This window comes from Melanerpes formicivorus, unplaced genomic scaffold, assembly GCF_026170545.1.
Source record: "Melanerpes formicivorus ecotype bairdi unplaced genomic scaffold, bMelFor1.0.p_v2 SCAF_14, whole genome shotgun sequence".
Classification (NCBI taxonomy): domain Eukaryota; kingdom Metazoa; phylum Chordata; class Aves; order Piciformes; family Picidae; genus Melanerpes; species Melanerpes formicivorus.
In genome coordinates this window covers 377,816-393,095 of record NW_027142366.1, presented here as the reverse complement: position 1 = coordinate 393,095, position 15,280 = coordinate 377,816, and the positions used below count along the sequence as shown (strand labels likewise).

General features: G+C 53.3%; 1 protein-coding gene across 4 annotated transcripts in view; it reads left to right on the top strand.

Annotated features, from left to right (window-relative positions):
* Window positions 1–15,280, top strand: part of LOC137445065 (tuberin-like) — a 41,732-nt gene that overhangs the window by 17,425 nt on the left and 9,027 nt on the right. Inside the window, exons 20-33 of one of the 4 annotated variants that reach the window (XM_068146474.1) lie at window positions 337–459; window positions 1,060–1,194; window positions 1,926–2,115; window positions 2,698–2,791; window positions 3,410–3,512; window positions 3,667–3,761; window positions 5,733–5,861; window positions 7,266–7,430; window positions 7,805–7,957; window positions 8,120–8,232; window positions 8,889–9,110; window positions 9,674–9,889; window positions 12,486–12,554; window positions 14,645–14,805. In XM_068146474.1, the coding sequence (XP_068002575.1) occupies window positions 337–459; window positions 1,060–1,194; window positions 1,926–2,115; window positions 2,698–2,791; window positions 3,410–3,512; window positions 3,667–3,761; window positions 5,733–5,861; window positions 7,266–7,430; window positions 7,805–7,957; window positions 8,120–8,232; window positions 8,889–9,110; window positions 9,674–9,889; window positions 12,486–12,554; window positions 14,645–14,805 (1,968 nt within the window). Of the gene's footprint in view, window positions 1–336; window positions 460–1,059; window positions 1,195–1,925; window positions 2,116–2,697; window positions 2,792–3,409; window positions 3,513–3,666; window positions 3,762–5,729; window positions 5,862–7,265; window positions 7,431–7,804; window positions 7,958–8,119; window positions 8,233–8,888; window positions 9,111–9,673; window positions 9,890–12,485; window positions 12,555–14,644; window positions 14,806–15,280 lie in introns of all 4 variants that reach the window. The other 3 variants (XM_068146473.1, XM_068146476.1, XM_068146475.1) reach the window with 3 other exon arrangements.

Below are 15,280 nucleotides of genomic sequence, written 5' to 3'. Positions count from 1 at the left end.
GTTGGACACAGTTAGGTGCTGTGGACTTGGCTTGCTCTGGAAGTTAATTTGTGCTGGTGCTTGGGAGAGTTGAATCCTGGCTCTGCCTTTGTGAGCTCTGGCAGACTTGTATCCCAGTTCTCCTCCAGCTTGTGGTGCCAGTACTGCACCTGGGGCTGGCTGACAGGCAGCAAGGAACTTAGAGCCGCTAAATGCCACTTCTCTTCCTATAGCTGCTGTGACAAGAGTGACAGCTGCCCAGGAGATGGCTTGCAGGCAGAGGCTTCATTCATCTCACTTCTAGATGAACTCAGATGCTCCCAGAAGTTTCCATCCTAACTTTGCCTTCCTCTGCAGGAGACAGACTGGAAGGTGTTGAAGTTGGTCCTCAACAAATTGCCTGAGTCCCTCCGGTACAAAGTGCTGTTTTTAACCTCTCCATGCAACATAGACCTCCTGGCCTCTGCACTGAGCTACATGGTAATGGCCCAGGGCATGCTGCTGGCCATTCAGCAGGCTCTTGGTTTAACTGGGAGATGGCTTGGAGTGGTTTCTTTGGGGTGGGGGCAGGGTTAGGCTTGGCTTTTTCCCTTGAGTCTGATATTTTGAAGCCTTAGCGTGCTGGTTGTTAATCCTCACTCATCATCACCCAAGAAAGGTGGGGAGGGACTTTTGCCAAGGGCTTGTAGTGGTGAGATGAGGGAGAATGGATTTGAACTGGAAGAGGAGAGATTAAGACTGGACATTAGGAGGAAATTCTTGATAGGCCTCGAGGGTAGTAGGACACTGGCACAGGTTGCCCAGGGAGGCTGTGGCTGCCCCCTCCCTGGAGGTGTTTAGGGCCAGATTGGATGAGGCCTGGAGCAGCCTGGGCTGGTGGGAGGTGTCCCTGCCCGTGGCAGGGGACTGGAGCTGGCTGAGCTTTGAGCTCCCTTCCACCCCAAACCATTCTATGTCTCTGATCTTCCCATTCTGGTACAGAAGGAGATGCTGAGTGGTCTTTAGGAGAGTAGAGGTGTTAGGAGGGAGCTGTGGGCCATGTCTGTAGCTGGAGGGTTCTCACTTGCTGTGTGATGTCAGCTCACAGACAAGAAGACCACGGACAGGCTCCACGGAACCCCAGAAGGTTTTTCTCGCACCGATTTGCACCTGGCTGTGGTGCCGGTGCTGACAGCACTGATATCCTACCACAACTACCTGGACAAGGCTAAACAGGTACAGGGAAGGGAAGAGGGTGTAGGGGGACAGGGACAAGGCCTGAGCCTGGCTGGTAGAGCATTTTCCCATCCCATGTGATCCAGTTGGCTGGTCACCAGTGGTGTTCCCAGGGCTCAGCGCTGGGGCCAGTTTGTCAGGGATCTGGAGGAGGGGATCAAAGCACCCTCAGCAAGTGTGCAGGTGACACCCAGCTGGGCAGAAGTCTTGATCTGCTGGTGGGCAGGAAGGTTCTACAGAGAGAGCTGGTCAGGCTGGATCAGTGGGCCAAGCCCTCGGGATGAGGCTCAACAAGGCCAAGTGCTGGGTCCTGCACCTGAGTCACAACCACCCCACGAATGCTCCAGGCCGAGGACAGGGGCCGGAGACTGCCCAGCAGGAAAGGACCTGGGGGTTGTTGGTTGGCAGTAGCTGAAGATGGGCCAGTGTGTGCCCAGGTGGCCAGGGTTAGGGTATCCTGGCATCCTGGCCTGGATCAGGAGCAGTGTGGCCAGCAGGAGCAGGGCAGTGATTGTCTTCCTGTACTGGGCACTGATGAGGCCACTCCTTGAGGACTGGGTTCAGTTTCGGGCTCCTCACTCCAAGAAGGACATTGAGAGGCTGGAAAATGCCCAAAGAGTGGCAGCCAAGCTGGTGAAGGGTCTGGAAAACAGGTCTGGTGAGGAGCAGCTGAGGGCAGTGTGGCTGAGAAGAGGAGGCTGCCCCTGCATTGTGCCTTCTCCCCCTGGCAGCGTGAGCTGGTGTACTGCCTGGAGCACGGCCTGATCTACCGCTGCGCCAACCAGTGTGTGCTGGCACTCTCTGTCTGCAGCGTGGAGATGCCAGACATCATCATCAAGGCCCTTCCTGTCCTCATTGTCAAACTGACACACATCTCTGCTACAGCCACCATGGCAATCCCCCTCCTAGAGTTCCTGTCAAGTAAGTTCCAATGTTCCTGCATGGGGTCAGTTGTGCTGGGCTGTGGCCAGCGTGGCAAGGGAGGGGATTCTGCAGCTCTGTGCTCTGCTGAGACCCCACCTGCAGTGCTAGGTCCAGCTCAGACAGGGACCTATTGGAGCAGGGCCAGAGGAGGCCACAGCAATGACAGGTGGGCTGGAAGCCCTCTGCTGTGAGGCCAGCTGGGGAGAGTTGGGATTGTTCAAGCTGGAGAAGGCTCCAGGAGAACTTCTAATAGCCTTTCAGTACTGAAAGAGGCTGACCAGAAAGCTGGGGGCAGACTTTTGAGCAGGGCCTGTGGTGACAGGGCAAGGAGTGGTGGCTTGAACTGAAAGAGGGAGATGCAGACTGGAGAGAAGGAAGAGGCTTGTCACACTGAGGGTGGTGAGACCCTGGTGGTTTCCCAGAGAGGTGGGAGCTGCCCCCTGGCTGGCACCATTCCAAGTGAGGTTGGTTTGGGTTCCGAGCAGCCTGCTCTGGTTCAGCTGTCCCTGCTGACAGCAGGGGTTGGATTGGATGGGCTTGGAAGGTCCCTCCCCACCCAGGCTCCCTGCTCTCTCCTAGCCCTGGCGCGGCTGCCTCACCTCTACCGGAACTTCGCGGCGGAGCAGTACGCCAGCGTCTTCGCCATCTCCCTGCCCTACACAAACCCTTCCAAGTAAGCCTCAGCACAGCTGCTGCTTCCTCTGTGAAACTCAACGCTCTTCAAGAGAATGCTTAGCTTGCAGCACTTTGGGTCAGGGTTATGTATGGATATTCAGCTTAGAGAAGGGAAGGCTCCAGGGGGACCTCAGAGCTGCCTTCCAGTAGCTGAAGGGATCCCACAGGAAGGGACTTTCATCAGGGGGACAGGGCAAGGGGGGACGGTTTGGAGCTGAGGCAGAGCAGGGTTAGAGTGGAGCTGAGGAAGAAGTTCTTCAGTATGAGGGTGGTGAGGCTCTGGCACAGGCTGCCCAGGGAGGCTGTCGATTCTTCCTTCCTGGGGGTGTTCAAGGCCAGGCTGGGTGAGGCCTTGAGCAGCCAAATCTAGTTGAGGGGTGTCCCTCCCCATGGTGGGGAGGTTGGAGGAGATGATCTCTGGGGTCCCTTCCAGCCTGAGCCATTCTAGGACACTGCTCTCCAGGCTGTTTCTGAGGAAGGGATGCATGCACCTGGGCCAAAGTAGTTGGTTTTGGTAGGAGAACTTTCTTTGCTGTGGCTGGAGGAACAGTTCTGTTCATTTGTGGAGTGACATCCTCATGCAGCACTAACTCTGGAGGTCCTCTCTGCCCTGCAGGTTTAACCAGTACATTGTCTGCCTGGCACACCACGTCATAGCCATGTGGTTCATTCGCTGTCGCCTCCCCTTCCGGAAGGACTTTGTGCCCTACATCACCAAGGTAATGCACGCTGCTGGCTCCACGCTGGGCTGCAGCAGTGCTTTGAGAAGCTGGAAAGCTCTCTGAAGCTTGAGCAGTTCTACTTCTCGTGGCTGCAGTGCCTCAGCTGTCCACCCTGCCCACCCAAACCACTGTGTCCCCATCCCCCTCGCAGGGTTTGCGCTCCAATGTCCTCCTGTCCTTCGATGACACCCCCGAGAAGGACAGCTTCAGGGCTCGAAGCACAAGCCTGAATGAGAGGCCAAAGAGGTAAATGATGATCGACTCCAGCAGGCTCTTGTGGTCCCCCTTCTAGTGCTCACACCCTTCCTTGTGCTGGTCTGAAGGAGGCTGGGTCCAGATAGCCAAAATGTGACAGTGCATTTAAGCAAGCAAAGTCAACCTCTTTAGGTCAGAGGACTGGGAAAAGGCTTAGGTCTCAGGACTTAGACCAGACTTAAGGTGGTGAGGAGCTAGAGTCAAACCTGACCAAACTTCAGAAGCATTGCTGGCTGTTCTTTAAGCCTTTGCAGTAGGGTGAGGGTGTTTCTTTTTGGGTGATTTTAAACCCAGGAGTTCTTTCAGGCTGATGTGTGTCAGCAGAGTGCTCCCAGAAGGAAGGCTTGGTAGCAGCAGCAGCAGAGTACCACGTTCCTCCAGTGGTGTTAATTCCTCCTCAGAGGTAATGTACAAAATGATGGCCAGAGATTGTGATGAAGCAACCTGTGCAAACAGAGAGCCTGTGCAGTGTTTCCCCATGGTGTCCTCCACCAGCCCAGTGTGCTGGGCAGCAGGCAGCTGCCTTCTGGGCATCTAGGTTCATAGAACTGATTCACAGAACTGGCTGGGTTGGAAGGGACCTTAAAAGGTCATCTAGCTCCAGCCCCCTGCCATGGGCAGGAACACCTCCCACTAGAGCAGGTTGTTCGAGGTCTCATCCAGCCTGGCCTTGAAGATGTCCTGAGCCTGAATCTTGAAGCCATTATGTCAGAGTTAAGCAAAGCCTGGTGTCTGTAGAAGTCAGAACATCTCTCACCAGCACCCTTTCAAAGCAGCATTTGCCAGGGTAGCAGAGAGAGGCATTCCTAGAAGGAGGCTTCCCTGTGTGACTACACCCTGTGAGGCATTCAGGATGTCTCTCATGTCCTTGGACCTGCAGGACTTCACCTAAACTGGTTCACTTGACTTGCTTGTGTGGATGTGCTGTAAGCAGACAGCAGCATTCAGACCCTGGGGAAAGTGCCTCTACTTCAACTTGCAAGGCTCAGCCAGGGTCTTGCAATGAAGAAGCCCCATCCCTGCCCTGCTGCTCTAGCTGACCCCTGTTTTGTCTTCCATCTCTCTCACCTCCTGCTCTTTCATTCAGAAGCTTGGAAGAGAAGCCTTTGACACTCATCTCTCAAACCAGAATTTCAACTAATCTGTTTTTGGTTTGGTTCCCTCCTCCCCCCCCAGATTTGTTGAATTCTCCCAGGGTGGAACAGTGCTGTACCTAAAGGCTTTTGCTGGATCACTCTCCACAGAAGTCTCTGCTCAGGAGTGTGGGCAGCCCTCAGACGGGATGCCTCTGAGCTTGGAGTCTGGCCAAGTGAGAGGGGAAATAGTTTGAGCAGATAAATCTGCTTCCCTGCTGCTGTACCTGGTAGCTTCCACTCCTTAAGCACCAACAATGTTTTCCTGTGCCCGGGCTGAGGTGCTGGGCTCCAAGAGATCAAGACCCCAGTGGTTCCCAAGGTTGCTGAGTGGGGTGGTGATGGTCTGAGTGGTGATCAGAGCATGGGCAGGGCTCTCTGCAGTCCTGTCGTAGGCTCCCAGAATGGTTTGGGTTGGAAGGGACCTGCAAAGGCCATCCAGCTCCAGTCCCCTGCCACGGGCAGGGACCCCTCCCGCCAGCCCTTCTGCTGCTCCTCTGGCTTCCAACGCCCAGCAGCAGTGTCCAGCTGCCCTCTCGAGCAGTGTTTGGGTTGGTTTTGAGCTTACCCTGATTTCCTTTGGTTTGTAGCACGTTTTTACCCCTCCTTTTCAGGATGTTGTTTGTCTGTTTTACTGCTTTCAGCTCTGCTTGTTTGTCCCTTTTTAATTTCCCGTTTCCTTTTTGTTTTTGTTTCGGCTTTGGTTTGACCTTTGCACCGCCCTCCGGCATCCCCTCCCAAACACTGACCCTGGCACCTGGGTGACCTTTCAACCCTACAAATGATTTCCTCCCTTCTTTTGGGGGCTTGGTGCTTCTCCACCTAGTAGTTTAAGACTAGGCAAAAATGCAAAGCAAGGCTTGAATAACTCTCCTCCAGTGAAAGAGCTGAAAGAACCCTCTGCAGTTGATGCCTTCCGGTCCCGCAGCATCAGTGTGTCTGAACATGTGGTCCGCAGGTAGAGGCACTTTAAGTGGGGAGAAATCCAAGAGCAACTCAGCACTTGGAAGTTTGACCTGTGAGGGTGGGTGGCAGCAGGGTGGATTTTGCATGTGGGATGCTTGCATGACTTTGGTGCCCCAAGAAGAACCTGGCCTCAGGCACAGGGAAGAGGTTGGTGGATATCTGATGGCTTCCCGACGCTGCCTGCTGGGTTGTCGCATTGCACCCTGTGGGGTGAGTTTGGGTTGTTTTGCCCTGTTCTCTGATGCTTTAGCACCCAAAAATGCTGGTTTCAAAGTAAAGGTGGTGAAGGAAGGAAAAAAAACACCAACCACAATCACAAAACACCAAAAAAAACCAGAAAAGGGAAGAGGTTGCATTGTGTGCAGGGGAGAGACCTGGTCCAGACTCAGCCAACCTGCAGCCTTCTCAGCAGTGACCTGCCCCAGGAGAGGCTTTTGGTTCCTCTGCAAACTTAGGTACACAGAGATCATAGAATCTTGGAATGGTCTGGGCTGGAAGGGACCCCCAAAGGCCATCCAGTCCAACCCCCTGCAGGCAGCAGGGACATCCTCCACTGGATCAGGTTGCCCAGAGCCCTCTCCAGCCTCACCTTGAATAGCTCCAGGGATGAGGCCTCAACCACCTCCCTGGGCAACCTGCTGCAGTGTTCCAGCAGCCTCCTGGTGCAGAACTTGTTCCTCACATCCAGTCTCAATCTGCTCTGCTCTCAGCATGGTTTGTGGGTCAATGGCACAAGGAGTTGTCTCGCTCAGACACTGCACCCCAGCCTGTTACTGCAGCCCTTTCAAACTGCCTTGCTGCTGTGGCTGGTTTGAAGGCAAAATCCTCTCTGGTCTTGTGCCAGTTTCCTGTTCAGAGTGCAAATGTTTTCTGTCTCAAATTAGGTTTTACCAAGCTGTTGAATTTGGAGGGGTAAAAAAAACCCACACCAAAAACTCCCAATCAATATGCAAAAGGGATGCAGCAGAGAAAACAAAACACAGAGCTCTGAAGCTAAGGCTCAGGTGCCTCTGGTTGTGGCTCACAGGCAGCATGCTGCCTGGGAAACTGCAGATCATGGGATGCTTGCTCTCATGATAGATTAGCAAACTCAAAGCATGGTGCTGTTGCTTACTCTTTGCTTGATGCACTTGCCCATGGGCCAGCCAGCATCAGAGAGCTGATGGACACTGGCACCTGGCTCAGTCTCTCCAGCTAAAATGTGCTTCCTGCAGGGACAATCCACAAAGCATAAGGTGAGGCCCTGCCAAAACCAGCCTCATGCAGTCCTGAGGCCTGGCCAGCTCTCTGATCTGGCACATGCATGTGTGGCAGGTGGTGCTGCAGCAGAGTCTGTGGGGTGGCAGGACCAGGCCCTGTGCTCTGTGATCTGTCACTTGGAAACCTTCTCTCCTAGCCGGATCCAAACGTCCATCACCAGTGCCAGCCTGGGCTCTGCAGATGAAAATTCAATGGCTCAGGCTGATGACAACTTAAAAACCCTCCACCTGGAGCTGACTGAGACCTGCCTGGACATGATGGCTCGTTATGTCTTCTCCAACTTCACTGCAGTGCCCAAGAGGTAGGGCTCAGCCCGTGGTGAGTGGGGCAGAGGTGTTTGCGGTTGAGGTGCACGGTTCACTTCAGGAGTGGAGGACAACCATGGCCTGTGTGAGACCATAGAGTCATGGGCTGTGTTGGAAGGGACCTGCAGAGTGCAGTCAGCAGGGACATCCTCCCCTAGATCAGGCTGCTCAGCAGAGCCTTCTACAGCCTCACCTGGAATAGCCAGGCTTTGACAAGCCTTTTGGGGAAGGAATTGCTTCTCATGTCCAAACTAAACCTGCCCTGGTACAACCTGAGGCCATTTCCTCCTCTTCTATCATGGAGGAACCTCCTGTGTAGGCTCTGTGCTCTGCAGCCTCAGAGCTGTGTTCATCACAAATGTGTTTGTAGGTCTCCTGTGGGTGAGTTTCTGCTGGCTGGAGGAAGGACAAAGACCTGGCTGGTTGGCAACAAACTGGTGACCATCACTACGAGTGTTGGAACGGGCACAAGGTCCCTGCTTGGCCTAGACTCTGTAGAGCTCCAAAGCAGCACAGAATCAAGGTAATTTCTACTCCCATTTCTAGAACTTTCCACCTACCAAAGTCACTTAACCCCTGTTACAGTTCAGCTTTGGAGTTTTCCCCTTAGCAGAAGAGCAATGTCTTACTTGTCCAGCATGGCTGAGCCCTCTCTCAGTACCATCAATATCTTCTTTGCCCACAGCTCAGAGCCTGCTTTGCAAGTGAGACAAACCAAAGAGGCTCCAGCAAAACTGGAGTCTCAGGCTGGGCAGCAGGTCTGCAGAGGCTCTCGCAACAGAGTCCGATCCATGTCTGGTAAGTGCCTGTGCTGGAGCACTGCCACTGCTGGGACACAGGCTTGAGTCTCCAAGTGCCTGCTGAGGAGACCTCAGTCTAAACAGATCTGGGAATCTGGACCTGTGTGGTGCTTGATAGTGGGCAGGGAGCAGTGGCCCCAGGAGGGGTGGTGCTGCTCCTGCTTGTTGCTCCTTGCAGAAAAGCTTTGGTATGAAGTGGTGAGCACCAGCAGAGAGAATCATCTCTGGTTAGCTGACCTGGTGGCTTATAGGAAGCACAGGGAAGGAAAAGTTCTCTTAGGTTCCCAAGCTGAAAAAGCTTCACAAATTCCAGCATGGGGGGGTTGGAAGGGATGTCTGGGGGTCACCCATTCCAAGCCCTGCTCCAGCAGGGCACCCACAGCAGCTTGCCCAGCGGCACAGTGCCCAGGGGGGGTTGGAAGCTCTCCAGAGGAGACTCCACAACCTCTCTGGGCAGCCTGCTCCAGGCCTCCAGCTGCTCTTCTGCAGGCTCTCAGCCCTAGGGCTCTCAGCCTTTGCTCCTCACAGAGCTGCTCCAGGCCCCTCAGCAGCTTTGTAGCCTCCCCTGGACTCTCTCCAGCTGCAGAGTTCTCACTTCTGAGGTATTTTAGTGTAGCTAACCATGGCTCTCCTGGTTTCTGCCTGTCTTCCTAGGTGGTCATGCCTTACGTGTGGGTGCCTTAGACAGCTCAGCCTCCCATTTTCCCAGTGGCTCAGCTTCCCAAGGGACACAGGCTCCTCCTGCTTCTGCATCTCGATCAGAGAAGACTGCTGCTGCTCCACAGACACCTCTGCAGAAGGAAAAAGCAAACTTAGCTGCCTATGTGCCACTGCTGACACAGGGGTGGGCAGAGATCCTCGTGCGCAGGCCCACAGGTATCTAAAGCATGGAGGCAGTTCTGACTGCCACAGGCACCAGAGCCTGGGTGAAGAAGGAAGCCTCCTCTGTTTAGTTGGAAATGGACCTCTGTATTGCACACTGCCTCTTGAAACTAACAGATAGAATGGTTGGGGTTGGACTAGACCTTGGAGAGCAGCCTGGATGCTTTGCAGTCACTCTGCAGTGTTTCAAGTCTACAAAAGCCCTGGGAAAAGGTTGAAGCAAAGACTTCCATTTGTACAGTGGAGGTCCCTTCCAACCCAGCCCATGCCATGCTCTCATTGATTAAAGGACCTGAGTGTTTTGGCTGCCTGTGGGGGGTCTGCCATAGGCATGAGTCTCCAGGGATGGTGTTTGAAGAGCTTGGGTGAAGAGCTGAGCACTGGGAGCTGCTTCCTGCAAACAGGAGATGAATCTATGATCAATCAGCTTAACCAGAGCTCAGGGCTTGCTCTGCTTTGATTTTTCACTTGCAAAATCCAACCCAGTTGGTGCCTGGGAATTGTAGACTCCCTGGCATTGGGTGGCTCAATGCTCCTCCCTCCTTCTCTCCTGCCAGGTAACACCAGCTGGCTGATGAGTCTGGAGAACCCCCTCAGCCCCTTCTCTTCAGACATTAACAACATGCCCCTGCAGGAGCTCTCCAATGCTCTCATGGCTGCAGAGAGGTTTAAGGAGCACCGAGAAACAGCTCTCTATAAGTCCCTCTCTGTCCCCTCCTCCAGCCTGGCCACTGGGACAGCCAAGCCGTCGCTCCTGCAGCGCTCCAACACAGGTGAGAGCCGCGGCAGCCTCTGCAGAGCCTCTCCAGGTTGCTGCAGGCCTTCTGCAGCGGTCAAGCTAGCACAGCAGTGAGGAGGGGAACCAGTTCCTGTCCCTAGAAACTGTCAGTGGGAAATTCCCTTCCCCTTGCTTCAGAAAAGAGATTCTCTTTCTTGGAGAGAAGAAAGAGGAGGAATGGAGCTTCTGTGGATGGTTCATGCTTTTCATGCTGTTTCCCAAATGAAAATGAACCAAGTCATGGATCTTTTCCCTCTTCCACTTGTTTGGAGCTGATCTGGGCATCCCACATGTGGACAGATCTTCCCATGCAGTGTTTCCATTTCCATTTGTCTCCAGCATAGGCATTTGTGTTGGGCGTGGAGGGGGCTGCGTTCCTGAGGCAATGGCCCGGTGCAAAGGCCAGCCTGGGGCAGCTGCCTGCTGCTGTTCGGGCTGGCCCAAATCAGGCTGACTTTTACAGCAGGAGACAGCAGAATGCAACTCTTGGGGGCTGCAGATTTATTCACCTCTTAGAGAGTGCTCAGCCTTCAGACTGGTGCAGATGAATCAGTTTCTCCTGATGGCTTCATTTCACCAGAGTGCCCAGGGATCTCCTGTAGTCTGGGGGCTGCTTCACCTCTAAGAGAGCTGTGAATGGTTGTTGGTGGTGGCCAGCAGCTGAAAGTTGTAAAGCTTTGTGTAATCCCTGCTAAGAGTCAGCAGCCTCTGACACTGAGGCTCTGAGCAGTGCTCACAGCAGACAGGGGATTTTCTGGGGAGGTGGCATCAGTCACAGGATCACAGAATGGTTTGGGTTGGAAGGGAGCTCCAGAGCTCACCCAGGCCAACCCCTGCAGGCAGCAGGGACATCCTCCCCTAGATCAGGTTGCTCAGAGCCCTCTCCAGCCTCACCTTGAACAGCTCCAGGCAGGGAGCCTCAACCACCTCCCTGGGCAACCTGCTGCAGTGCTCCAGCAGCCTCCTGGGGCACAACTTGTTCCTCACCTCCAATCTCAATCTGCTCTGCTCTCATTTCAAACCATTGCCTCTGCTCCTGGCCCTGCAGCCCTTTGGGAGCAGTCCCTCTGCAGCCTTCCTGGAGCCCTTCAGCTCCTGGCAGGCTGCTGTGAGCTCTGCCTGGAGCCTTCTCTCCTGCAGGCTGCACACCCCCAGCTCCCTCAGCCTGGCCTTGCAGCAGAGCTGCTCCAGCCCCATGGTCATTTTTGTGGCTATAGATTATGTGGAGTCAGGATGGATACACATTCTGGCTTTCAGGTGTGTTTGAAACAGGCCAGGATGGGATTTGGCAGTGCTGGGATAAGAGTTGGACTCAATGATCTTAAAGGTCTTTTCCAACCTTAATGATTCCTTGATCTTTAGGATTTCAGAACGTGCAGGCACAAAATCAGAGTAAAACTCAAATGATCACCTTATAAAAAAGGATTTAAATCCTTATCCATGACCAGTTCTATTGAGCTGTGGTGTTTGGTGCCAGCTGAAGGCAGCACCCACCCAAAGGCCTCTCCTCTGGCAGGCTGAGAAGACCATTTTTGGCCACATCCTTCTTAACACAACTCCTACTTGCCAGAGCTGGCTGCTGAATGAATGTGTGGAAGATCTTTTGCTGTCTGACTGCCACATTCATGTTGGTTTGCCTCTTCAGAGGTTAAACCCACGTGAATCTTGCTCATTTTTCTCCTCTTCAGGCTGTCCCTGGGGTTAGTAATTCTCTTTCAGCCCACAGTGTGCAGGTGAGGAACTGCTCAGGCAGGGTTCTGTGCTTGGGACATCACTGAGGAGTTTCTTCTTTCTAAACCTCACCAGGATGCATCCTTCACATAGAGCAGTTTGGGTCTTGGAGTGGGTTGAACACTCCCCCCAGCATTAAATTGCCAGCCCAGCCCAGCTGGAAGCAAATGAAGCTGTATTTACAGGCAAGACTCCAATCTACAATGAAATGCAATATTGACAGGTATTTACAACTGATAGACAGCACAAGAACCCCCCTGGCCAAAACCAGGGGAGCTGCAACAGCTCCCCCCTCCCTGCCCCCTCCTTCCCCCCTGGACACAAAAGGAGAAGAGAGCAGAGTTATTTTGTTGTGCTGAGCCAGGGCCAAGGTCAGCAGCCAAGGTCAGCAGCCAAGCAGGAGGCACAGGTTCGTCTCCCAGAGCCAGGAGGCAAAGAGGGAGGCAGTTAGCTCCCATCCCCTGCCTGTGTGGATTCTCTCTCCAGTGGACTGCTCAGAGCTTACCTTTATTTTCCTTTTTGCACCCAGTGGGCATTTATTTACATTCTACCACTTTGTGCTCAAGATCTGTGGAGAATTTAAAGGTGCAGCCTAAGACTGCCACAGGTCTGCCTTGTCTGAATGTCTTTGTGCCTCCTTACTCCTGTTGTAGCCCTTGGAGTGTCCCTTGGGCGTCTGGTGAGCTTACCCCCAGCTTGCTCCTTCCTTTTGGTTTGATCTCTCTACTTCTTTGTTTTTCACTAGGCTCTTGGTTACATTTTAAACTCTGTGCTTTTTGGTTTGGTTTGGTTTTGGGTTTTTTTTCATATAGTCTCTCCTTCCTTTTTGATGTAGCTGCTCACTTGATTTCCCTTTGCAGTGGCCTCTTTCTCTTCCATGTACCAGTCCAGTTGTCAAGGGAAGTTGCACAGGAGCATATCCTGGGCAGGTATATTTATATATCTTTAAGGAAACAAACCCAACCAAAGTATTGCCATGGAAGAACACCTCTGATTCATAGACAATGTATCCCTCATCCTTCATCTCCCCTTCCATGTCTCCTGTCTGTACCCAGTCTCATTACTCTCAGCAAATGGGATCTTGACTAGCATGAAGAAGTCCAAGCCAGACCCAACACCTGCAAGCTCAGACCATGTCTTAAAGCAGCTTTGGTTTTAGCTGTGAGGCACCAGGCAGGACATCAATTACAGGCTGTGGCCAAAAGACTGAGTGGTTTGATTCATTTAATCACTTCCTGATTGATTGATTAATTTCTTTCCAGCTCCATGTTACAGCTGGCCCTTTGTGAGCTCCCACACTTCAAAACAGTGCAGCAGGAGCAGGTTTCAGGGACAAGCTGCCCCAAAATGGCTTCCTATGGACTCAGCCCACAAGAGTCTGTCAGAGCTGGGCAGAGAAAAGCTGGCAGGAGCTGACTTATGTATCTGAGGTCTATATGAAACTTGACAGTACCACAGATGCTGCTTCCAAGTTGTATCTATAATGAAGAGGAAACCTGTTCCAGGGCAAGACCTGCTCAGAGCCTCTCCTGGGGGCTCTAAAGCAGCATCAAATCTTTCTCCACTTCAGTAAAATGAAGCAAAGTGGGGATCCAGTTGCCTACCTTATGAGCACAGCACCTGCATTGCTTTGCTAATCTGCAGTGCTTTCTGAATTGGAGGGCCTGAAATGGCTTTTTGCCTCCTCTTCCATCACTGGAAAACCCTCAGAGCAGCAGGGTGTTTGGAAGCTCTGGTGGTGGTTGTCACAAGCCTCTTGCCAGCAGCACAACCACACTGCAGGAAAGTCCTGATCCCTGCTTCTCCTCTCTGCTCCTGTTCTGCTCTTCCCACCTAAAGCATAAGGAGGCAGTGCTCAGACTGTGTGAAGCCAGCAGCGAGGTTGGCAGCTGTGGGGCAGCCCAGGGAGCTTGGAAGCACTGGCAGTGTGCAGCTGTGCTCTGGCTTGGACAGCTAACCAGATCAGCACGTTGTTTGGGGTTGTTTTGGGTGTGTGTTCAGAAGGTTTTGTGTGTGCAGTGCTAACTCTTAATTGCTTCTTTGAAATAACTTGGGTCCTGAGAGCTGAAATCACCCCAGGAAAAGCTGCTTTAGTGATTTATGTTGTTTGGGGGGTTTGCTACTTTAATTTTGCTGATTTGGTAATTTTTTGGATATAATTTGTGTGTGTGTGTGCTGATTTTCTTTTACTTTGGAACACAAATCTTGGCCTTTCAGATTGGTCTTCCAGTCCCTTGTGTGCATTATGGGAAGCCTCCTGTTCTCCAGCCTTTTCCTCAGGATAAAAAAATGCATAACCAAAAAGGTTAAGAGTGGAGCCCTTGCTCAGACTCCTCCCTGTGCTCAGGGTCCTGCCCCCTGCACCACAGGCAGGGCTTCCCAGGAGCCTTCCTGTGGGGGTGGTTCCATCAAACCAGCTGCAGGTTTCTCTGCTGCTGCAGTGCTGCCCCTGCTCTCTTTGGCCGTTCAGACCCCCAGGGCTGAATTGTTTTGCTTCTGCTGAGACAGACTTGGAAAACTGCCAGACTGCACCTCCTGGTGGAACTCCTTATCTCCTCCTAGGCCACCAGAAGGCAGAGGAGCATTGCAGGATGAGAGCCACGCTCTTGCCCCTAGCCTGTGTCTTCCTCGCCTGGATGGTGATGAACTTTGAACGCTAGCCTTTACTTTCTCACATCTCTGTAGTTCCTGTCTGTCCTGATAACCAAGCATTGGTGTCCAAGGTCCCATTTCCTCATCCTGTCCCCTGCTTGTTCATCAGTAACAACTGGAACCAGCTGCACTGCTCTGGACCCAAGGAGATGCAGCCCTTTGCTGTGAGGGTGAGGTGATCAGTAATTCTGTACACCAAAGGGCAGCCAGGAGCAAGTCTGACAGGACAGACAATCAGAGCACTCAGTCAATGTGGCCTTCCACTGAAATCCCACAGGGAAAAGGCTGGTACTTGAGAGGAGAGGAGGGGGCCTGGCCAGCTGGGCCTCTCTACAGACTTCAGTTCTTCTGCCTTGTGTCTCGGTAGAGTCCGCGGTGGTGCTGGAGGAGGGCAGCCCCTTGGAGATGGAGCTGAAGGAGGCTGAGTCCCCAGCTGAGTCTCCAGAGAGTGAGGACATTGACACTTCGTGCTCTGAACAAGTCCTGAGTGAGGAAAGGTTTGGTAAACCCCACGAGTCCTACAGCAGGGTAAGAGGAAACAGGCTGACCAGTTCTGGGCCTTCCAAACCCATCCAGCCCAACCCCCTGCAGCCAGCAGGGACAGCCCCAACCAGGGCAGGCTGCTCACAGCTCCAAACAACCTGAGCTGGGATGGTGCCAGGGATGGGGCAGCTCTCAACTCCCTGGGCAACCTGGGCCAGGGTCTCACCACCCTCAGTGCCAAAAATGTCTCCCTTCTCTGTAGTCCAAGTCTCTCTCTTTTAGTTTCAAACCTGTAGCCTCTTGGGCTGTGAGCACACAGCAACAGCTCCTGCCCAGCTTCTGCCCCACCAGCACCCCCAAGTCCTTCTGCACAGGGCTGCTCTCCAGCCCTTCATCCCCCAGCCTGGATTGATACCAAGGATTGTCCTGACCCAGGTGCAGGACCTGGCACTTGCCCTTGCTGACCCTCAGGAGGTTCTACTTCTCCAGCTTGCCCTGATGAACCCCTCCTGGCACCATC